We start from the raw sequence: 24330 nt of genomic DNA, 5'->3' as shown, positions 1-24330 counted from the left end.
CCACACAGATGTAATGGGCCCTTTTTAAATAAAAATATCAAAGATCTCTTTCTGCTCCGTTGGCAGAAATTTGTTACAAGAGTCTGAGGCTCGTAAAGAAACAGTAGGAGGAACTGAGTTTGAAAAGCTGCTGGAAGGAGAAATCTACTCTTTTGAGCTCCACCCTTTGAGTCTGTGTCACACAGCCTAATAGTTGTCATGTGTCCATTCTCGGTAGTGCGGATCCAACATGCAAAACCTTTATCTGCAGACTGGCAGGGGTGCTAAAGAGAGGTCCCTAACATAACTTATGTGCTGTGGTTATGCTTTGAACATTCTCCACTTGTGAGTCTCAACAGTATTCAGTGTCTAGAAAAAGAATCCATACCCCTCAACATTCTGTCATATTACAACCATAAACCCGTGTTATACACTAGCCCATAGTAGAACACGAAAGTCAAGCGGAAGCAAAGGGAAACCTGGTATTCATTCAAAAAAGTGTATTGTCAAAAACATTTAGCACCTTAAATGTGATACCTATTAACACAAACTACTGCAACCAATTTTCTTTAGAAGTTACCAAATTAGTAAATAGATTCTAGTTGTGTGCACTTCAGCTTTAGCATTAAAGCAGAGGTTTGCTAGCAGACATTACTGAACAAGTAGCATCAGGATAGACATTTAAGACACTGCAGAAATGATCGATTTCAACCAGGGCTGGGTTGAGAAACAATTTCGAAAGCACATCGCCTCAACATACAATCTTGATGATGAAACATGGAACATCATGGCAACATCATGGCAACATCATGGCGTGGGGAGGCTTGTTTCCAATGGGGCCAGAGAAGCTAGTCAATAAATCAAAATGAAAACAGGAAGCAAGTTGAAAACGCCAATACAAATATGATGGAAAAGTTATCTTTTCTTGTATCTGCCAATAAGCAGAGGTAAGCTGCACTCACATTTTTTTTTTCTACAAAATACGCACCACCTTTCAATGGTATTTTTATGCACTGCTGGAATTAGAAGGACCCCAGGAGATTGATTGTTTTATGACTATTGTTAAAGACCAAGACTTGCCGAGGGATGTGAGGTCCGCCTAAAAATATTCCATGAGGGGATCAGTTCTTGGCCTGTGGGTGGAGGTCATGGGGCGTGGGTTTGCCGTGGGTGGAAATCTCAGCAGGTACTAACTCAGTAATAATCTGGACAGTTTGACACATGGTAATCTCAGCTGCGCTTTATGGGCATCCGGTGCAGACAGGGGCTATAAAACATCAACTCTGATGGCCATTAATATTACGCTGAACATTTCACCAGCATTTTGAAAGTCGTTTATATATTTCGGTGAGAACCTCGGAGAAGGCCCTTGCCTATAGTAGCTTCCTTTCATCTGTACTTGTACAGGAACCTTCAATATAAGTTGATTTTTCAACTAAAACCATAAACATCTAAAGTGTACACTAAGTCGACTAACTTAATTCTTTTCCCACACACTAAATTGTAAACACAGATGACGGAATGTAAGTCTAAAAGTGTTTGTTTTCTCTAGCCAATTGTGCGTGGATTATCTGCAGTTGCAATGAAAACAAAAGTCACTCTGGTATTATCCAACCTTCTTTTTCATTTATAAATGCTAAAATAGTATATCCATCCCTCTATGCAGTTATCACGTTACATCTTTTTTTAATCCTCCTCACTTGACACCCAGACACACTGCACCCCCAGCAATGCACACACATAAAAACACTCCCCTATCTACGTATCCCGACCAATAAACACACTCCTTCTGTTTAGATGTACCACCCATCTTGCACTCCCTGCAAGCGCAAAATCTCTCCCTGGCTCTCTTTCACTCCCTCCGTCTGTGTCTCTTCCTTTCTGTCTCTGTCATTCTGCTTGGCCGCCTGCAGACAGCAGCAGTGTGTGTGCGCATGTGTGCGTGCGTGCGTGCGTGTGTGTGTGTGTGTGAGACAGAGAGAGAGACAGAGACTGTGTGCGTGCATGGTGGGCAGGCTCAGAGACATTCCCCCTCCCAGGCTTGCTCTCAACAGTGGGTGTCAAAGACCTGCCATCCCACAAGGCCCCTCTGTTGAATGCCAGGATAGACTTCCCAAACAAATGTCACACAAATGATTCGTCCATAAAAACTGTATACATACTCTGAAATTTTGAGTGCTTCAATGGAAATCCTGTTTGGGAAGCCACTCATGCCACTTTGTACTACAAAGAATAGTTTGTAAATTAATACTGATATAGAGTGACAAAGGTGACAAAATCTGGAAACACTGGTCACATTCATTTGACTTATTTCTCAAACCTACATTTAGTTAAGTAGGATTGATGACCCAGTAGCTTGTCACCGTCGTGTGGATGAAATATGCCTGCCTCATAAATGACAAGGTCATATAATTAATGGTAATACATGCACAATATTTAAATATGCTGCAATCAGATGTATTATTGAGAGTAAGATGAACCAGATCATTACCTAAAGCGATCCACTGTGTACTTTTAAGAATCTAAAATGTAATTTGCAACTGCTTTATGATAGCCATAAGGTTTTATGAGATTCTGACAGGATGATTACTCTGAGTAACAATGCCAGTTTCACAGGTTTCATAGATTTAAAAGATAAAAGATATTTACAGTATTTTATCTCACACGGACAAGCAATAAGTCAGGCTACTGCTAAAATAAAATCACATTAAAATTACAATTTTAACAATGTTATCTTAAGAATGAATTTATTGGGTTTTTTTTTATTTTAATAGACAAACCATTTAAAAAAACATCATATAAATTAAGAAGAGTAATATTACTTTTTTTCAGTTCTGCACCTTTTAAGGAAACACGAGTGTAACAAGGTAATATTAAGTGATAAGTCTGTTGGGCTATATAAAGTGGTGTGTAACTTGTCACTGCTTAAGAGACCTACTGTCTTTGAAGAAGTGTTACTGTAATATGAGTGACAGCCTGTGATTTTCACAGTCTGAAATGTCCCCCAGAACACTATTTTTTTTTTTTCACACTTTTAAGTAAACAAAGAGCAGCCGAGCCTTCTTTCAGCCAGTTACCAGGGAGTGTGTATCAAAACCATCATGCTACACGACACTGGAGAAAACTGGTCACTCAGTGGGATCTTGTTGAAAGGACTATTTAAAATATATTTTTAAAAAGTTTAATACTTAAAATTTACAAAAGAGTACATCATTCTCTTTCTCACTGTCCTACTCTACCATCCTTTCCCAGGTGAACGGACACCCCCGCAGGCCGAATATGGCAGCAGATTATCTGCGTATGAAATTCCAGTGTGGCGATGTCGCCATTTAATTCATGAACCATCGGTAGGTGAGCATGAGCGCTTGTTACATGCCTGCTCGATCTGAAAGGACTGTCAACTCTGCTGCAGATCTCCGGGCCTATGACCCAAATCCGCCCCTCAAACCCAGCCACCATCACCAGCGCGCTTCTCCCACAGCACCCCGCCCCAGCTCCTCAAAATGTCGTCATCCACTCCTCCATTTTCCCCCCAGAACGCTCCATACACCAATCTGAATCTAAGTCAAAGTACATCTGTTCAACATGGCGTCAGTCTATAGCATATGACCCGATGGCTGGCTCGAATCCCCTGCCGAATTCAGTATAAAGGGACACTGACGAGGGTGACAGACTGGCACAGTTGTTGTGTCTCATCTCTTTTTTGTGATTTCCTTAAATCAAACTGTTACAAACAGCATGGACGATAATCAAACAAATATATATATTTTAAGGTACAGTAAGTGATGACACATTTTTAAAACATAGATAGATAGATAGATAGATAGATAGATAGATAGATAGATAGATAGATAGATAGATAGATAGATAGATAGATAGATAGATAGATAGATCAGTTTAAGTGGCTGAATGACTTTGCTTTTATTTTGCAAATTCACTTTCACGCCTCTTTAGCCCAATTCCACTCAGCCCTTGTAATAGCCACCACAGTCACTAATACTTCCCTTTGTTACTCCAACGGAGACCCTAAATACATTTGTTCAGTAATTTGCCTCTGAATGTCACGTAGAGGAGATCCCAGAGAAAAGTTTGACACAGCAGCTTCTCGTGTGAGCCCCGCTGAGGGCCCACACAGCCTGATCCTGCGTCTATAAGCATGGAGGCCTTATGGCACAGCGAGCACGCCGGACAAATGGCCCCCACTAACTCTCTTTATTGCAAAGGTTAATTGTTCTTAGCGAGCAGCGAGACGCCTCAAATGATCTATTGGAACTAAATTGTATCTTTTATTTCTTATTGTAGGAGCGACTAAGTTTTACTGAGTATCTTTTAGGTCTGTTTCATAGATAAGTAACAAAATGTATGCCTTTAAAATATTGCTTTAATGAAGTTGCATCCGGTCTCTGTATTTTATATTCTTAATTTAAATGTTAAACGCAGTTTTTTTTTTTTTTTTGTTTGTTTTTTTTTACGATGTCGACGGCCAGGTCAGGGCGGGTATCCCTTGTCAGAGCGAGGGGGGAGAGAGAGGAAAGAAATAAATCATGTGAGGAGGGTTCGATGAGAAATGTGCCAATTGAAAACAGGCACAAGAAAACTCCTGCGGAGGTGTGATCTCACCCACATAAAAACATGAACATGCGCCACAAAGGGCCTGCTTGTGCGTAATCGTGCCACGAAATAAACAGCCATAAATAGAAGGAAAAAAAAAAGGCACAGAGTGGGGAAATCCTGAGCGGTGACTGTAAGGTCCGTTTGTCTTTGTTTAGACATAAAATGTAGAAAGCCGAGTTTAAAATTCGCATTAAGCTACGGTCACACACATATTACTTAAGAATAAAACCCATCACTTGAAGTTTTTTTTTTTTTTTTTTTTTTTTTTTTCAACCTTAAATATGAACAAAAGCGCAAAACTCCCCGTAATTCAAGCATTAGTGGCTTTAAATATAAATCAGCGGGACATGAAGTGGAGCAGTACCAAAGTGTCCTGGGTGTTATTAAGTTCTGGTTAATACATTTTTTGTGTTGTACTTTCTTCCTCCTCCCATCACAGGTAATTTACACCGAATGGTAAGCAAACTGCCTCTGCAACCACAGCGGACTGTCATCGAAGCAATTTGTCTCCTCAGCTTTCCAGCAGCTGAAGGTTCAACAAGCCAAGGCCTCATGCATGCAGCTATTCCCCACCGAGGAATACGCTGACCCTAATGGGCACCGCAACAAGCCACGTCGCACTTTGATCAAAGCGAGAACGGCGTGGATTTGTAATCTAATTAAAACCAGTAAAAAAAATAAAAGTAAATAACAGGGAGAGAGAGAGAGAGAGAGAGAGAGAGAGAGAGAGAGAGAGAGAGAGAGACGAAAGCACTAAAAAGTACCATAAAAGATGATTCCTTAATTTGAAAACGAATCAGCTTGACGTCCCATCATTCAGCACAATGCGTAGACAAATTGAAAGAGAAATGGCACATTATAAGCAAAGCACCTATTATTTGGATTTATTTTTTTTTTTTAGATTATCATATAATTTATTTATTTTTTTCCCTAAGCAACCACGTTTACCGAAACCTCTCCGTGTAATTGTGTCATAATTGCATTACAGACAGTAAACTACATCTGCAAGATGAAAGACCCCAGCTTTCATTATTACATTTAATTCAACTGATTATACGAAACAGCACGGGGAAGGAAAACATTAATTATTTCCTCGCAAGTGTCGCCCTGGGTGCCCCGGCGACCCGGAGGAGAAGCGCTTCGCTCCCCGGTCGGTTCCTCCTGTTTCCCTCGACCTTGTTGTGATCATGATGCACCAGAAACAAGTTCCAGCAGAGGCCCATAAATCATGAGCTCGTATTAAAAATCTTAACAACATCCTCAACCTGGTCAGTCGGGTGCAATTTATGGCATAGGTCAGGCAGGGAATAGACTGTTATAACGAAATAGTTCAAATACACGAAGCACGGTCCGCAGCAGCGCGAACCGAGATCACTTTCTTTCTGTTATTCCCCATAATGCCCGTCTGTGTCTACCTTTCTAGCTCCCCAAGAATTCACTCATTCGCTCAAGCCATGTGTTTTAAGTCAGCGGTTCCCAACTGGGGTCCGGTGACCCGCAAGGGTCAGAGAGAAGGAGCCAGGGGGTCCCAGGGAAAATAATCGCCAACATTTTGCCCAGAGGAAGTTTGACGGACCAATAAAATACATTTGGGAACGTTCTTTCTCATGGCAAGCCGCTTAAGAAATCAACACTTTTTTCATGCTTTTTTTTTCTTTTCTTTTAGAAAGGGGGTTCCATTGTTTGTTTGTTTGTTTTTTTCTGTGTATTTTTGTTTGCCAGGTCCGGGTAAATTAAGAAAATGCGACAGTAAAAATTAGTAACAAGACTCAGGTTCACAAAAGCAGCACGAGAAGTTTTCTTGGGACGTTATGAATAACACCCCTCGTTTAAATACAGCTACAGTAAAGCCATCGCTTAATTCACAAAACGGTTTCAGAATGCACTTCAATCCTGTCTCAAATTGTAAAACACATAAATATGTCAATGGAAGCGCAATTCACTTGCGGTCACACGATAAACTTTACAGGTGGGCTGTGCAGTCAGATCGAGAAACAAACAGAATTTTAAAAAAAAGAAAAAGAAAAAGAAGTGCTCACTGAACCAGTGGCCCACTGTCCTACTTTCCTACTGGCATCGGAAACTAATGTGCGCCTTGCCTGAAAACCAAGCATCCAGAGTTCAAGCTCCAGGCCCCTTTCTCTCAGCCTTCTTTCTATCATATCTCACAAGTAACATGGGGAGATGCACCAAACGGTACTAAGCAATAGAAAAAGAGAGTAGATTGCTTAAAGAAACGACAGATTGAGTTTCCCATTGATTTTACGCACTGAAAACATGAGGACTCAGCTAAAACAGATGGTCCCTCTGTCGAAGCAAATTACTGTAAATAACTAATCAATATTGTTTTACTATATATATATATATATATATATATATATATATATATATATATATATATATATATATATATATATATATACATACAAGGTCTTTGTAAAACTTCTTACTCATTCTGATTTTCATTCTAAAGTTTGACATTTTGAAAACTTTTCAAGTGTTCGCAGGAACCAAACTTTTTATGCTGTATTTTCACTTTTTTTTTTTCTTTCCTTTGTTCTCTTTTTTAAGTACACTTAAACTGATACGGAGTCCAGATGTCAAAAGACCACACATGCAAACAAGCCTAAAATACACGCAGCCGACCTGAAGGGAAAGTGGCAGTGGGGGGCGGGCTGGTGGTGGAGAGGCCGCCGCCACTCCCCGATGAGACCTGCTGTGTGTAGCTAATTTCCCTTGAAGTGAAGAAAAAAAGCAAGCAAATTGCTATCTGATCTTTACAAAAAATATAAAGACAGTCTATCTATAATGTATAATTGGAAGGCGTGAGCATTAATTGGGGCATAACCATTGCATATTGAATGAAGCCTGCCTTCACAGGTGCGCAAACTCCTCAAAAACAGTTACTCTGAAAAAAAAAAAATAATAGTTTAGTTTTAATTTTTGAATTGAAACCAATAAAAATTGAGAATGTGCGTCAAGATGAGCTTTCGGGGTCATACTAGTTTGGAGTGGTGAAAAAAAAAAAAAAAACGCTCAGAGGCGAGCCTGCGTCGCACCACAACACCAACAGAACAGAAAAAAAAAATCTTACCTTCAACGGCGGAGACCACGGACACCAAGAGGCTGCATAAGAGCAGAAAGTAATCCATTGTCATAAAGTGCTCAACTTGGACATGAACACAGAGCCGCGGCTGAGAAGAGTGTGGAGGTACAAAACAATCCCGGGGTGACCCAACGCTCCACGCACCCCCAGTTCCGTCCTAGTCCCAGTTGCTGCGTAGAGGCTCCAGGCTCAGAGTTATCCTCATTCAACAAAACACTCAGAGGTGAGAGTTCGCAGAGAATAGCGCTGGCCTCGGAATAAAATGTGTAAAAACAGAAGCCCTTCTCGCTTTTTGTGTTATTTTCACTGATCCCCAAAGCGCCCTATTAAACCAGAGAGCACGCAGGCAGCGGGTGCAAGTCTCCCAGTCCCTTTCCTGCGCACTGAGTAAACAGACGGAGAGCAGGTAGTCCAGTCCGCGGTCACCATCCAGACAGCATTCCCGTTCGGAGATTCTGCTACAAAACAACAACCTGCTCCGGGAGATTCCACAATACTTTTTTTTTTTCTTTTCTTTTCTTTTCTTTTCTTTTCTGCTGGTCAGAACAGAGGTATCAGAGCCATGTCGAGCGGTCCCATAAGAGCATGTGGGTGCTCACGTGCGTCCGCAACCCAGTGGTATTCCCGTAAAGAAAACAGCCGCGCAGTTCACAGATATTTATTCCCTGAGCGAATCTTTCCTCTTCTGGCTGCTCCGTTAAGCCGTCTGTCTCGCTCGGATCGTGCACAGGAATGAAGCTCCAGAGAGAGGAGGAATAAGGAGTGTGAGGAGATACAGGGAGAGAGAGAGAGAGAGAGAGAGAGAGAGAGAGAGAGAGAGAGAGAGAGAGAGAGAGAGAGAGAGGAGGGGTTACAGTGTGAGCAGCTGCGCTCAAAAAATGCCAACCTATAAAATCACTTAGTTTCAGTCTTAAAGTAAAAAGTATTTTAGTTTAAAAATCAAAATCTATGCATATTCACTAATTTTGTTTGACTGTTTTTATCATATGTCTCACACATTTCCCACAGCACAGAAATCAGAAATCAATCCCCTTCTCTGTTTTCCCAAATATTTATAGTATTATTATTTTTTAAATATATATGCTAATGCTTTTTTTTTTTTTTTAATCATTTGATTTTGCAAATTTTGCCAACCACAAGGTACGTTTGCTCTTTTTATATATATATATATATATTTTTTTCGTCATCTATTTGTACCGGGCCACTTTGGCTGTTTCTCCTCTAAAGCAATGGACACACAGCGCCCCCCTGCGGATGCCTTTCATTTTAATAAAGAGGAGCTTTCGGCTTATTTCCTTCAACTAAAGCACTTTTATTCTCAGTTTCCAAGATCATCGAGATTGACTGGATGTAACTGAAACGGTCAGTCGAAATCCGCTTACAATTTTAAGTCATAATCAAGTTCCTATAAAGGTTTGCCTTTGGTCTAAAATAGCGTATATCAGCGTCTATCTTTACTGTATGCAACCTGGTTAGACATTCACCTCAATCGTTGGAGATAAATGTTTATTTTTCCCCGTCATTGAGTGACTTGAAGAAAGAGGAGGGGGGCGGGGGGATATCACGACTCACCACCAGACTCTTTTTACAACCTCTCCCCTTTGAATTGTAGTTCCTTTGGCTTTAAACACTTGTAGTGTTATCGAGTCAGAAACAGCAGTAACTAAAGTTTAAAAAAAAAAAAAAAAAACATCTTCAATCGTGCACGCTCCTTTCGATGCCTTTTGTTGCTTAATTTGGTTTCCAGCAAATTCAAAGCAGTGGTTACAGAAGTACTCGTTCAAATGATTAGTGGATTTTTCCCAAATGTTATATTAAAATCAACGCCTTTCCAGTTTCTCTGATCTTTTAGTTTAGTTTAATTAACTTTAACCCCATATTACTATATAAAAAGAAAGCATACAGGTCAAAAGGTTGGACTTCATTACTGAGTTGCCTTGCAGGTAAATCATGAATGCTTAAGCGTTCACTCCTTTCAAAAGTACAACTTCATCTACAGTTGTAAAACATTTACAGTTAAGGACGATTGCACAGGTTTATTATGTTTTGCGAGTACAACTGAACGGTGGACGTTATGCTTTGAAAAACGTGACGATGTTAAGAAGATACAGGCTACAGTTAGAGGATATAAAATGAAGTTATTGTGAGAAATGGAGTTGTCAAGTAGACAGACGTAACCATATCTGTTGTATCTCACTGTTGTGTTGTTTGGGCTTACTGGTATAGAAAAAACACGCATTTTCCTCACCTTCTAAATGTAATGTAAAGTTGTTGATTCCTCCCCCCCTCCCCCCTTAATTAAATGTTATTTCTTGAAGAAAATGACAACTTGCAGTTTTAGATGTGGCCAAAAAATAATACTGTCGTTACAAATCTCACTTATATTTGGAAAATTTATTACAGACATCATTATTCTGAGTGATGTGAGTGACATGCATTTTATTTCACAGATACATTTTTTTTGAAGCTTGTATAATTATTTTATGTTTTATTTATTTTGGTACATGCATTTGGTGAAGTAGCAAAATAGCTGCAATGACCCAAGCAAGGAAAAGGACTCCATCATTATAAGTAGCCTAAATAAACTAATTACAGAAATGTACTAAATGTTCATCTTGAAACAGGAATTGTCCTAGTTCAAAGTTATTGATGCACATTGTTAGCAAATAAGTAAATAAATAAAAAATACACATCTAAAAAGCAAAAAATAAATAAATACATAAATAAAATAAATAAGACAGTTTTGTTTAAGACAATTAATTCGCAACGTTTTTTTTTCTAATATTTATAATTTCATAATGGAAATTCTCAAATTGTGATCAATAATTATTCAGAGAAATTGAAAAAATATATATTTTCTTTAAATTTTAAAGATTTTTTAATTCTTTTTCAATGAAAGTGTCATTTATTTATGATAAGTAGTGGGGTCATTAGGGGCATCTTTGTTGCTCCTAATATGTGCTGTTTTCTCATTAGCAGAACATTTGTAGAATCTGGTGTATAGCTGTGTCACCAGTCTGCCTGAAAGGGAAATCATCCAGTCTGGCAAAGTGACGTGGGTAAGAGGAGATGCGGCGACTTCAAAAAAGTTTTTTTTATTTGTTGCCAAAACCACTAAAGCCCAGACTCTCCTGCCAGATTGCTACTAAAGGTTGACCAGGCGTGCTCTAAGTCATGGCAGCCACCTTCTTAACTTCAGTGTACTTCCTGTTTTACGTAAAGGGAAAGAAGAGCAGCTTTGTGGTAGAAAGCACAACCTTTGTTTTATTTCTCAACTTTTGTTTTTTCATATTGCACAAAACCAGGGAGTGAAAATGAAGGTGTCACTTCTTTTTTCATAAATGTGAAAAATAGATATATTTAACTATAAATACAAGCTTGGTAAAAGCCAATAAGCTAAGAAAGTTTTTTTTTTCCTTCTTCTTTTTTTTTCCAGAACCTAGAAGGTCAACATAATTTTATCAAACTGTTGTTTTTAGAGAAATGGTGTGGTTTTGCTAAACTTAATCTAAGTTATGTATCTACATGTTACATAATATATTACTTACTTTTCCTACTAAGAGTCCTCCTACCAAAGGTAACAGGAAAACTATACCGCAGGCCTGTTTTTGTGTAATGACTGAATTTTACAGCTCTGCGCCATCTGTGCACTCCGTACACACAGATGGCTTATTTTTGGGAATATTGCATTGACGTTTTCTGCCTGGACACCCACCCTAGCCATTACCCTTTTCCAAACCATGCTTTTATTTTGAAGATTTACCTTACCTTTACTCTGTAATTCAGCCCCCATGAGGAAACGGGATATTTTAGCCGCCTATGGACGCAACCTCTGTGAAACCAAATTGTGGACATTGATTTTGTCCCAGTGAAGCGTTTGATCTGGTTTGAAGTCCATAATTTGTTTCAAATGCGGGTAAAACAAATGCATATAAACACATACTGCGCACAGACACAAGGAAATGGTCCGCTAAGTGCTCCTGAGAGCGTCCCAGCAGCACCTGGCACACATTAGAAACCCAATAAGCAAAGTGGCAGACATTTTACTGCCATATGGAAATTTCTCAAGCTTGCACCTACTGAGCTCTCGCCAGACCCTTGCTAACCTCATCCATCCTTCCTCCCACTCATCTTGTGCCAGGATATCAGTGTCTCTACTTTCTCTCACACAAAAACACAGGACCTTGTCTGACGCACACTGAACTTCCCTTTCAATTCCTCCCCCTCGAATCACATGCCTGGATGCATGCACAAACACACACATGGGATCGGCCTATTCAATGTATATAAAACTCCTCCAGACTTCACCACACCAACACACACATACTGTGGCAATCGTGTCTGCGTCTGCTCTAATAGCAGCACTAATGTGATGTGAGTGTGAGAGGATCGCTTTACGGTGGCAATATTAACCGAACAGCAAGGTCTTGGTTCTGTTTTGAGTGTCTTTTGATGTGTGTGTGTGTGTGTGGGTGCGTGTGTGGGGGTGTGTGTGTGTGTGTGTGTGAGCTTGAATATGTGCGAGTGCGTACGAGTGAAGAGGCAAAGTGTATTGGTAGTACTGGTGGAGGAGGAGGAGTTGGTGGTGGGTGGCTCTGGAGAATCTCACAAAAAGCTCAAAGCTGGAATCCAGGAAGAGTGTGTGTGTGTGTGTGCGTGTGTGTGAGTGTGCGAGGGACAAAGAGGGGGGGGGTGTTTGCGAGAGTTTTAGGATGGGGATCTAATCCTCCAAGCCTTCACCGCTGACCGACCACTTAACGCAGGATCCTCAAATTCAGTCCATACTGAACCCCTCCCACATCACCATCACCCACCCTGTTTTGCACAAACACCCACTCGGCTTCACGGCCACTGCCACGACTTCAACAGCAGCGCTGCTGTTAAATCCCACCTCCCATGTAACCTCAACAACTTTCACATCTCTTTGTCATCGTCTTATCTTAACCCCAATGTCTGTAATGTCTGTCTCTGGTGACAGTTTTTTACGTTTCACCATCTCTCCACAAAACCATGAAAACATATACTTCATTATCTCAACTCACAGAAGATTTATGACTCAAACTGGAGTCACCGTGACCCTGCAGTCTTTAGCCAGACAAATAGTCAGAAAGCCATTTAGGCCGACAGACAGTCACAGATAGTCAGTCAAATGCACGCAGGAGGATGACGATATCTTGCAGGCACACGCATGCACAGCTGACACACAGCCTGTGAGCCTGCAAATTATACACTGTACAGACAACACGTGAGAGAGAAATAACCTTTCAGCACCGTAACAGGATTACGTAGAGAACACTCAGAAGTTTGACAGGGCACGTTAAAAGCTGAGGATGAAAAAGTGAGTCCGTCATTGAAGCTGCTTTTCTTGCAAAATGAGGTTTGGTTTTCAGCTTTACATGGAAGCTTATGAATATTTATTTTAGGAGTGTTGGACAGTGATGTTTCTCAAAAAAGAAGCAGACAAGAAAACAAAACATTGACTTGATACATGTAAATTCATGTTCTTGCATAGGATCTGGGAAGCAGGATCAGAAGTGTTTTGAAAAATACGAGTAAGTGCAAAGACGTCACTCAATTTTTTTGCCCTTATTTATTTGAAATGACATGTGCTTGCTCTATTGAGTCTGAAAATTATTTAGTTCAAATAATTTCAAATCCGTTTACATTATATGGGGCCAAAAATAAGCCATGTAAAGGCAATACACAAAGCAAGCAATACGCCTACAAAAATCACATTAAAGCCTCTCCTTCCAAGATACACACTTTGCCTACCATAGAATATTGCAGGGAGTTATTAGGAAAGTCATGTAAACATCCACAGACAACCAACATTTCACACTGTACATGTTTGGTGGAGCAATGATTTCCAATATATCCAACATTGCTCAATATAATCTCTTATTGTGATTTTACACATTTGATTTCAGGTGCATAAAGTCTCATGCATTTCTGTTTCTGAACGGTAGCTTCCATTTAATTTCCTCATCAAATTCTACACAATCATTCACCTTGAAAATTGTAAATTTTCAAACAAAAAAGAGAGAAAAATTAGAATTGTCACAGCTTTGAGCTGTTTACACCTTTTAGCTATGAAGTATATTAGTGTACATTTAAAATACAGTGCTGATATATTTTCTTGAGATTTTATTAGATATAGAACAAGTGTGGTGTGTATTTTTATTTAGTCCCCTTTGTTGTGAAAACCCCAAATAAAGTCCAGAGCAACAAACTGAAAAAAATCATTCCTACAGTAAGATCCTGGTACATACCTCTATCCATCATGTAATCCTTTTATTTTTCAGTTGAACCCAAACTCTCTCCCTACTCTTTTGACACCAGACCTCTGTTCCCTGTTTTAGTGTTTTTTATGTGGCCTTCTTGGCAAAGTAGGTGGAAAGAGGTCAGCTCAAGTCAACACCCCAGCAGAAACTCTACAGTACGCTTCAAAGCTTTTCCCATTAACACAACAGAAAAAATCCCGGTCACTGCTTTTTGAAGCTATCACTGAGAAATGTACTGCAACACATATTTTTTCCTAATGTGCGACCTACTCCGTCTCCGCTGCTGAGGTATGCCCTGCCTGCACACTCCAGATTTACAATATCTTCATGCGTCAATGGCTGAGACTGAAATATCTTAAGTGGAGCTTGTGCCAACACAATTTCTTTAGATTCATAAATATTCTGGACCGCTCCGTCATTGCTGTGGATTATCATCATGCTCTCTGGAGAGAGAGAAAAAAGAAAATCACTCAATTTATTTTTAATAAGTAAACATTCTGAAGATATATAGCTTTGACAATTTTCCATGGAGGGAGACCAGACATTTGGAAGGTAAAGAGGTACAGGAGGCTCGGCGGCCATTTGACATCGGCAGATTTCAAAGGCCCTGGATGAATAATCACTGGTGCTGGTTCAATAGCAAAATGATTGATTGGCCCAAAGCTTCTTACAGTCTGAGACAACATTCTTCAAAGTGTCCGAGCATAATGTCAACACACCGTCTCCCCTGTGAGCTGTATTCTTCTTTTCCAGTGTCCCCTCACTTGACCCTTGACATGTCAGCATATTCAGCTGCAGAAATGCAATTTTCTATGCAGCCACTGACCCAAAGGCTGGGAGCCAGAGGCAGCGGTGTTCTTGACAGTGGGTTACAGAAGGTCAACACCAGTGTTCCACAGAAACAAGTCTGGAAATTAACTTGTTAAAGCAGCTCTGAGGTATTTTCAGCCATTTGAAATCACATCAAAATCTGCGATTGGGTAGTTACTGCTGTCTGCACGTCTCACGTGGAGGTCAGAAGCTTCAAGCGTCAACTTTTTATGAGCATTAAATCACAACAAATCACTCCCTTTCTAGTTACTGTCATTCAACAGAAAAAAGGATTTCCTTCCCCTTTAGTGTCCAGATCTATGTCCGCTCTCCCAGAAGTAGTTAGTCATGACAAAGTTTCAAACCACAGAAGCACATGGTTTTAGTTTAGCTCTTGCTACTATTCAACATGGCTTCCATCCGCTTCTGCTCACTCTCTCTCTCTCTGTCTTTATTTCTCTTTTTCTCCTTCTTTCTCCCGCTCTCTTTCTGCACTACTTGTATATGACAAACCATGACCAAAAGGATGCATAATAAGAAACAGAATGCCTTCACTGTTGCCAAGTCTGGGCATTCGATAGGAAATGTCACCCACATCCGTGGAGAAATACTTTCATTCTTAATACGGCGTATGTACTAATAGCTTTCCCCATATGGGTAAAACAGTTCTGCAGAACTGCTAAATGGGAATTTTTATTTTTTCTTCTGAAAAGGTGGCTGTGGTTTTTGGAGTCAGCTGGTCAATTTGTTTGGTCTGATGTTTGCTAAGTCTCCACAGTACATGTGCATGTGGTGAGAAAGCACCTGGCAAGCTGGTGTAAGACTTTTCTAATTCATTGTGAATGTCTGTGTGCATGTCTGTGAGGGAGCAGAGCCCTTATTACCTCAGTGTGGGTGAGGTGGTCCATTTATATGTGTGCGTGCTAAGTTCCTATTAACCTAGCATATGCGTAACATAACCGAGGCCTTTATTACTGTGGCAGAACACAGTGTGTAAGTCTGTGCTCAGATTAGCTTCTACCTTCATAATGAATGACACATCCTAATGTTCCTGATACTAGTAAGTATCAGGAACATTAAGAATAAGTAAAACCGGAAAGTTCCATATAGACAGATAAGATAGAAAATGTTTGAAGTTTTTAAATGCACAGTTCAGTGTAGTTTCTGTTTTTCCTAATTGCCCAGTTGTCACTAATTTTAGGATTTAAGTGGTTCCGAATGTGCCATCGTTCTTTGTGACAAATAGGTTGGTCTGAGAATGTCAGAAAGTGCTGTTTTGCAGGGAATTTTATATTTAGCCATCTCTTAGGTTTACAAAGAATAGTCAAACAAAAAGGTAAAATGTTAGTGTTATGGTAGCTACAAAAAAATGAATCTATCTTGCCTTAAAAAATCAGGTTGTTGGTGGCATGATGATGCGGTGAATGCCTTTTGGTACATTTTGGGCTCCTTTGCATGGAGCCTTTTTTTTTTTTTAAATGCCACAGCCAACCCAAATATTGTTGCTGACCATATTCATCGCTTCATGAACATAGTGTAGCCATCTTTTTATAGGACCTTACACCAGACTAATGCAACACATCACAAATCTAAAATCATCTCAAATGGGTTTCTTAACATGACAATCAGGTGAGTGTGTTCCGTTGGCATCTACAGTCATCAGATCTTAATCCAGCTTAACACTTTGGGAAGTGGTGAAACAAGATATTTGCTTCATGGTTATGCAGCCAACCCATCTGGAGTATGAGCATGCATTTCACTATGGAACCAAAATCTCTCAGGAATGTTTCCCACACCTAGTTGAAAGAAATTAGGTTTGTCTGGGAAGCAAAAGGCGATACCTAATAAAGAGACTGGACAGTATGTACCATAGAGAATATTCTTGCTTAAAAAGAGAAACTTTTAAATTTAGAGTAATGTTCAGACATATTTGAAATATGCAGATCTGATGGTTTATCTTACTTGAAAATATACTTAGTAATTGAACCTGACAGTATATCAGAATACATTTTAGTAGGCATTAAAAAAGTTAGTATGTATTTTAAGTTGAAATATAGTACACCTTTTTCCAGAATTAAGTGTGATATTTACCATTCAGAATTATGTATTTGCAAACTCTTTTTCTACGGTCTAAAAAGTCCTTCCCCTGTTTCACAGAAACAATTAGGACACCTTCAGAAATGTAAGGTTGAAGGCTAAAAATGAGTAGAAAAATGTGAAATAAAATTCAAAGTTTTTCTTTTAATTTGCCTGACGAATTTCACAATGGAATATACAACAGATAATACAGAATTGTTCATATTTTGTCTCTTCTGTCTACTCATCATATATACATGTAGTAAGAGATCCATGGCATTTTCAATAGGCTGATAAGTTATGCATGTAATGCACATCATCAGCTGCTCTGTTGCTTAGAAGAAAGTTTAAACTTAGTGAGGCTGAAATATTGGCAAGCTAGGTTGGGATAGTTAAAACTGTATACATATGAGCATAACTTTGAACTTTTTAAAAAGTCTCTTTTTAGCATGTAATCTTGCAGTTTCTTTCCTCCAATGGCATAAAATATACCCATCTGCCACCCTTAGTAAAATAAGTGGTTCTTTTTATTGATGGCGTGTCAAATAAACACTTACAATTCTGTATGAAAAGGTAAAGCCTAGGCATGCTGTAAAACACAATGAACCCAGCTGCCAATAGTTTTACCAGTTTAAATTCCATCCTTTATAGAAGTGAAGTTAAGTGTTCTCCGGCTTTCATGTAAATATTGCTGCAATGCATTCCTTGACGATTTAAAGCCTAGCCGCAAATGAAACAAGTACTCAATCCCGGAGTTTCGCAGTTGTCTCGGCGTCGGCTCAGAAAACAAATCACACTGCATTACTGTTTGCCTCAAGGCTCCGACATGTCTATGCAGTTACACATGATTACATCATCAATATTTAGAGCAACAAGTGAAACTAGTGCTGCTATGCCAGCGCTCATAAAATCCATCCTAACTATGAGTCACGGCAAGAAGGCTGCTTAGGAGAGCCAGGTGACCGGTTCTGTAAGACGACAAACGTATCTTGTCTGGTATCGGACGGGGCTTGCTTTATGACCTGTATTTATAGACTGACTGCATATGGCTTGCAGCAAACTATCCATCCATAAATTTTCCAGATGAGCTTGTCCCTAATCTCGGGGGTATGGAATGTGGGAGTCTATCCCACCAATTAAAAGACGACAGGTAGGTTACACCCTAGATGGATCACCCGTTCATTGTTGGGCTAACCGAAACAAAGTAACACCTGAGTTAATCTAACATGATCACATGGGCTTTGAGTTTTGTATTGTCTGAAATTTTATGTTTTGATTCACTATGGTGTTTTGTTATCCTGCTGTTTATCAGTAATCCATACATGTGTTTAGTTGTAGTTGCCTGTGGTTTTATGACCTACTCAGACCCTCCCCTTAAGCTTCCATTACTATCCCTGTTATTTGTTGCATTATGTGTTTCCTACCGGTTTGCTCCCAGTGTTGTCCCTGTAATTTTCCTTCAGTTGTTTTAGGTTGCCCTCTCTCATAAATAACCTTAAGCATGATTCTGCCATCCTTTTTTACACTTAGTTGTTTTAAATTTAGAAAGTAGACATTTGAGTGAAATAATATTGATTTGTTTCTAATGAATCCCAAAAAAAACGTTTGAGGATAGCTTCATGGTTGTTTCTTTTCATTTGCACCATACTGTTAGTGTTCTTTACAAAAGTAGAAGGAAGAATTTGTAAAAAAAAAAAAAAAAAAAAAAAGCTTCATCCAATTCTAATGTCATGCAGATAATGTTTTCAACCATGTTAGGAAAAAAAATGTATAATGCCTCTCTTTATTTAAAAATATTAATATTTTCCTTCATATTTCACCCATGGCCATGGAATTTTAATGGTTTTAAAAGTCCACGGCCATGGTTTCTGATGACCAAATAAAGAAATCGTCCAAAGAGAAAATTACTCGCTACGATTGTTATGTAATTTAAGAACCTTCTACCACTTACAGAAAAGCCTGTGCAGTATGGCAGAAGGGAGGGATGAATGAAAGCAGTTATGCTGGCAAATACACAACTGCACCAGGGAAGCATTTGACAGACAGCAACACACAGGAGGTGGCCGAGTTCAACCCCTTTCCAGTCTTCAGTGACATTTACATGACAAATAGGTTGACATTAACCCAAACAAGCCAGTAATTTTCACAATGTGATAGTGGGACTGTCTATGAAAACATTAAAGCAGCACTGAAGAATGTTTGATGCTTATATTTGTGTTTAGTTTGCACACTCACAAACAAAATCATTTTGCCAAAAGCAAAACACTTCATTTGAATTGTAGTTCCAATTTAAAATTATGTAAAAGGAGAAGAAATGCATGTACAGTGAATTTTCTTTTCTTTGAAAATGCACATCTATGTGAGTAAACATACACAAACACTCACAATTGCTTCACCAGTAGTTATCCACACACACACACACACACACACACACACACCCCCCCACACACACACACACACACACACACACACCCTTAACCTCCATTAATCCGCTTTATGGTCGTCATTGATACAAACGGACAACACAAAATGCTCTGCCAAGAAGCAATCAGTCTCGAAGGGTGCTGTGGTGATTTGTTATGAGCAGGTGCAGTGGAGAAAATTGACAGGCAATGTTTTCTCGAGACAGAGTGAATTTAAAGCCAGAAAATTGATAGCAGACATAATGAAACAATAAAAGTGTCTGCCAGGGCAAGGTACTCTTGAAGCTACATGTACTCAAGTTTTGCATGTGCATTTGGTGGGCGTGTGTGTGCGTGTGTGTGTGCGTTTTAGCTTTTCACAGCTTATGAATCCCATTTTCCAACAAATATTATGTTGTGAAGACTCCTGCTCCTCTTGGGGCCCATTAAAAATAAGTTTTGTTTTTGGGTTAGAGGTTGAGTTTAGGACTAAGGCATGAATTTAGGTCAGGTTTAGGACTAACCTAAATGGTTAAGCTTAGGATAAGGTTAAGGGCAGTGGCAGTTCCTGATATGGGCTTTATGGACAGTTGCCCAGGGCAGCATTAGAAAGGGGCGAGGCACCCAAGAATTAGAAATAAATATTTAGATCTTATCTGTTTGTCGTGGCCTGAACGCGTTTGCAGTGAAGTCTGTTTCCCATGCTTGTTGGTGAGTACTGGGAGATAGGCTGACTGTTTTCTGCATAAAAAAAAAATCAGCTACTTGCATTTTAATTGGTTGGATGAAGGCAGAAGAAGGGACTTGCTACACAATTCTGGCAAGAACCACCACTGGGTCAGCATTCGGCTATATGAATGTCTGAAAAATGGATGTAAGTCAGTGCAAAGTCCCTGTGAACATAGACAGACATACTGTGTATCTCTGTGCATGTGCATGTGGGTGCGTGTGCCTGCATGTGTGCATGTGTGTGCGTGTGCTTGAAGGGATGCAGCGGGAGATGTCCATTACTTTGCCATTCACCTGTCCCCCGTTACCTTCTTTCTCTTTTATGACCCACTGTTTTCTTAACTGATAAGGAAATACTTGAGCAGTTTGCAAACAGAGAGGACAATAGAGCCATTCAGCAGCTATACAGAGTAAGAACAGGTCAATTAGAAGAAAAGAGAAACAGTGAGGAGGGCATGTGTGTGTGTGCGAGTAGCTCAGCGAAGTCCACACAGAGGTTGCTCACATCACCGTAACAGACCAGTTAGTGTGTACGCGCCCGTGTATATGCGTGTGTATGTGGAAGTAGAGTACAGTGCCTTATAAAAGTATAGGTACACCTTGAGCTTTTTAACATTTTGTTCAGTTACAGCCACAAGTTTTCATGTATTTTATTGGGACAATATGTTATAGAAAAAAGTGTTGAACCCCTGCAGACTGAAATCTTTTGTCATTTGTTGTCTTTGTAAAATTACCCAGCTTAACAGCGTGAACTTGTTTCAGAATGGATGGAGGAGGAATGTGAACATTATATTACAAGTCTTATCAGATTCTCACCTGGATTTATGACTGGACTTTTACTGGCCTATTCAAACACATTTGATTGTTTGTTTTTGGTCTTTGTCCTTCTGATGTCTCAAGCGTATGTCTTCATTTACCTGTAACAGTCATGCTACCAACTCTGACAGGCTTTCCTGTCTGTAATGAAAAAAATAAAAATGACATACACAGCACAATGTCGCCATCACTACATTTCACCATAGCGATGGTGAAAATTTCTTGGGCATAGTTTCTTCTTGAGGTCTTCTTCTGCGTTTCCTCAAGTGCTGCCATTAGCCTCTTGGGTGCTTCTGTGCAAAATGCTGCCTTGGCTTGTCAGCTTAAGGGTGTCATGTTAGTTTTGGAGTTGTTCTACACCCTTCTGTTTTTGAATGATGGATTGAACAGTGCTCAGAGTTTGGGATATTATTTTGATATTTAACAAAAAAAAAATTCCTACAAATTTCTGCTCAACATGACTGCTGTGGTTTTCTTGTTGATTCTCTTTGTTCGCTAATATTTTAGCAGATAACCCAATACCCATTCACGCCTTTGCAAAATTCACAGATTTCAGTTTAGATGAAATTGCACTGATGGAAAATTACTAATTGCAAAATTGGATGCTTTTGATTTTGGTTTGGGGGTATTGGTGTAAAAGAAATGCACCCCACAATTTTTTATTTGTGAAGGACTTTGAAACGTGTCGTTTTCTTATGCACAACTTTGTGTTGAACTGCCACATAAAATCCTAATAAAAAAATGGTGGTTCTAACAGAACAAAGTGTGAAAAAGCTAAAGAAATGTGAATGCTTTTGCAAGGCCCTGCATGTGTGTGGCTTGTGGGGTCACAGAGTGGATGCTGTTCAAACAAACAAACTTTACAAGAGTGGCTAATTATGAGTATTGTTGCAATATTTCATTTTTTTCCTGCTGCAAGTCATCACAGTGTGTTTAATTTCTTTGCACTGCTCTCTCTGTATTCCATACCTCTCCCATGACAGCAACAAACACACACATATACACGCGCAGGTCCGGCACAAATGGTGATGTGAGCCATCTCTGTATGGACGCTGCTGTGCTGCTCAAGGGGGCATCTGGTCTTTTTCCCCTCTCAGTCGCTGAAATGTAAACACCCCAGTTGCCTGGATTTGCCAAATGAGCACCTGGTATTTCAAAGTGGCCTCCTTGCTGTGACTTTTTTTTTTCTTTGACTTGGGGTGGGAGGCAAGGCTGTTCTGCATTATGTAGACTTACACACCAGCAGGCTTGCACACGCACACACACATACACACACTTCCCGTTGTTCGGCACAGGCATAGAGTGTTATAGTGGAAGCACAGGGTGAGACAGGCCAGCAGGCCCCACACAGACACGCATACACACATTGATATGGCTCCTTTCACACACACACACACACACACACACACACACCAAAAAAAAATGCATGCTCATATACACCAACACTATGACTTCACACACACACACACGCACACACAAGCAGCTCTCTGTCATTCTCTCACCTGGCCTTGTGTTTAGTCTGTATGCGGTGTAATGGTATACGCTGGGATTACTGCGACCCTCCGAGGTGCTGCAGTACAGCGGTGTGGTGTGTGTCACGACTGTCTGTCGTGTCCCTGTGGACTGCAGGGACCTGTCATCAGAACAGTTAGTCACACAGAGCTGAGCCAGGCTTCACACATCACACTGTAAAACTGGAAAAAAACATGCGGTAATCACACAAAATATCAGCTGGGAAAGATATATATGTGTGTGTGTGTGCGTGTGTGTGTGTGTGTGGGGGGGTGTGTGTGGGTGTGTGTGTGTGTGTGTGTGTGTGTGTGTGTGTGTGTTGCTGGAATTACAACAAAATGCAGTACAAAAAAAATGTCAAATGCTGGCTGAAATTTCATTGAAATAAATCCACTGTGGTGAAAAGTGGAAACTCTCAAAAACATATTAATCCAGGAATTATGAAACATCTAATCACAGTTGTCAGAAATGCAGCATGTAGGAATACTTCAAATTAGACATCACAATTATTCTTGTGGCATTTGAAATCTAGGAATAGGTTGGAAAGAACAGGGGTAAGAGTTGATATGAGATTGGGCTGAAATATGCAACATGTGTAATGATCCAATTCAATACATGGGGACAGTAGAATTAAGGATAAGTAGAAATCCATGTTGTTGTTTTATCTTAATGAATGAGGCCAAGCTTTTCTTTCTGTTTAGGTCTCTGACTTATTCAGCACAACTTTGGCACACTGCATAATGAACATTTGGTTATATTTATCAAACTTTCCACTATTTAGTTGATAGGATAATATATATTGCCTGACTTCAATTTAAATCATGAGCTCATCAGATAAAAAGTTTCTCTTTTTTTTGGGTCTATGGCTGTTTTTGACTATGCCTAAATTTGTGCTTACATTAGTGGAAATAACAAGGCATGTGCTCTCAATTTAAGTTGATCTGAGCTTTACAAACCACAGGTGTCCCTGTTTCAAATGGTGTTCCTCAGATGAAGAAATGTTTTATGCTTAGCATTTTTCATGAAGCTTTTTATTAGAGGTGGATGATAGTTGAAAACAGATCTGATGGAATGATAGGGTGCAAAAGTGTTATTGTTAGTGTGCTCTTAGAGTTCTCTAGGAACATTTCCCAAGAAAGAACCTAATTTGAACCAAATGGCATGTCTGTAAAAGGAAAAGAAAAAAGAAAAAAGAAGCAGTCAAAGGAACCGCGACTGTGCAAAAATAAATGTTTTGTGCAGTCACAAAATCTCAAAAACAGTAATGTTTTATGATGAAACAGCAGTTTGGCAAAAACAGACACACCGACAGACAACATCACTTTCTGGCACTGCAGGCCATTTACTCATCTCCCCAAAACTCTTCCTAAAATGGAAAATGGCTTGCTGCTAAAGCTGCCGTGATTTGCAGTCTGTTGCTTTTGAGGCTGGTTCACGTTCGTGTGATAACAGATTATGTCACATCATTGCATGCCTCGGCATTGACAGCGTTGGACCAACATCGGCTATCTGTCATCGGTTAACACTAACATATCCTGGCCTACACCCACGCAGACCTGAATGAGGCATCCTGGGTAGACTGTGAGGTGTCTCTTTTTTTTTTAAGCCACACAAACACATTTCATGGCTCTGAATCACCAGGAGCATCCATTCAGGAAATAAAAAAAATAGCTAGTGTGCATTATATAGAGGTGTACACATGGAAACCGACAGTTGCGTATGTTTATTCAACAGGGTAGGTGAGTAGAAAATAAAGGGTGGGTGAGTGAGAAGGCAGTTTTGTGGGTGTTTTATTGTACAGATCAAAGTTGTGTTTAAAGTCCTCGTGGGTTCGTCTCTGAGTGTCTCTATGTGAACATTCTCACGTGTCTCAGTGAACAAATCAAATATTTCTCCTCTCCTACTTTCAAGAAACTTCTCCCCCAGGGACAGCGATAGCCTCTTTTACCGACTCCACCACAAAATGATGTTTTGTCTTTGTAGCCAATCCATGTTTTCTCATTTG

General features: G+C 39.8%; 1 protein-coding gene across 4 annotated transcripts in view; it reads right to left on the bottom strand.

Annotated features, from left to right (window-relative positions):
* Nucleotides 1-8505, bottom strand: part of ephb3b (eph receptor B3b) — a 65789-nt gene extending 57284 nt beyond the window's left edge. For 3 of the 4 annotated variants that reach the window (XM_014974771.2, XM_088005027.1, XM_088005028.1), the window contains exon 1: nt 7688-8505. In XM_014974771.2, coding sequence (XP_014830257.1) covers nt 7688-7751 — 64 coding nt within the window. In that variant the 5' untranslated portion in view covers nt 7752-8505. The remainder of the gene's footprint in view (nt 1-7687) is intronic. The other variant, XM_014974793.2, reaches the window with a different exon arrangement.
* Between the last annotated feature and the right edge of the window lie 15825 nt (nt 8506-24330).

Source organism: Poecilia mexicana, unplaced genomic scaffold (assembly GCF_051168715.1).
Source record: "Poecilia mexicana isolate PSO_F unplaced genomic scaffold, ASM5116871v1 scaffold_4, whole genome shotgun sequence".
Classification (NCBI taxonomy): Eukaryota; Metazoa; Chordata; class Actinopteri; order Cyprinodontiformes; family Poeciliidae; genus Poecilia; species Poecilia mexicana.
Note: the sequence above shows the minus strand (reverse complement) of the source record. Positions and strands in the feature narration are given on the sequence as shown.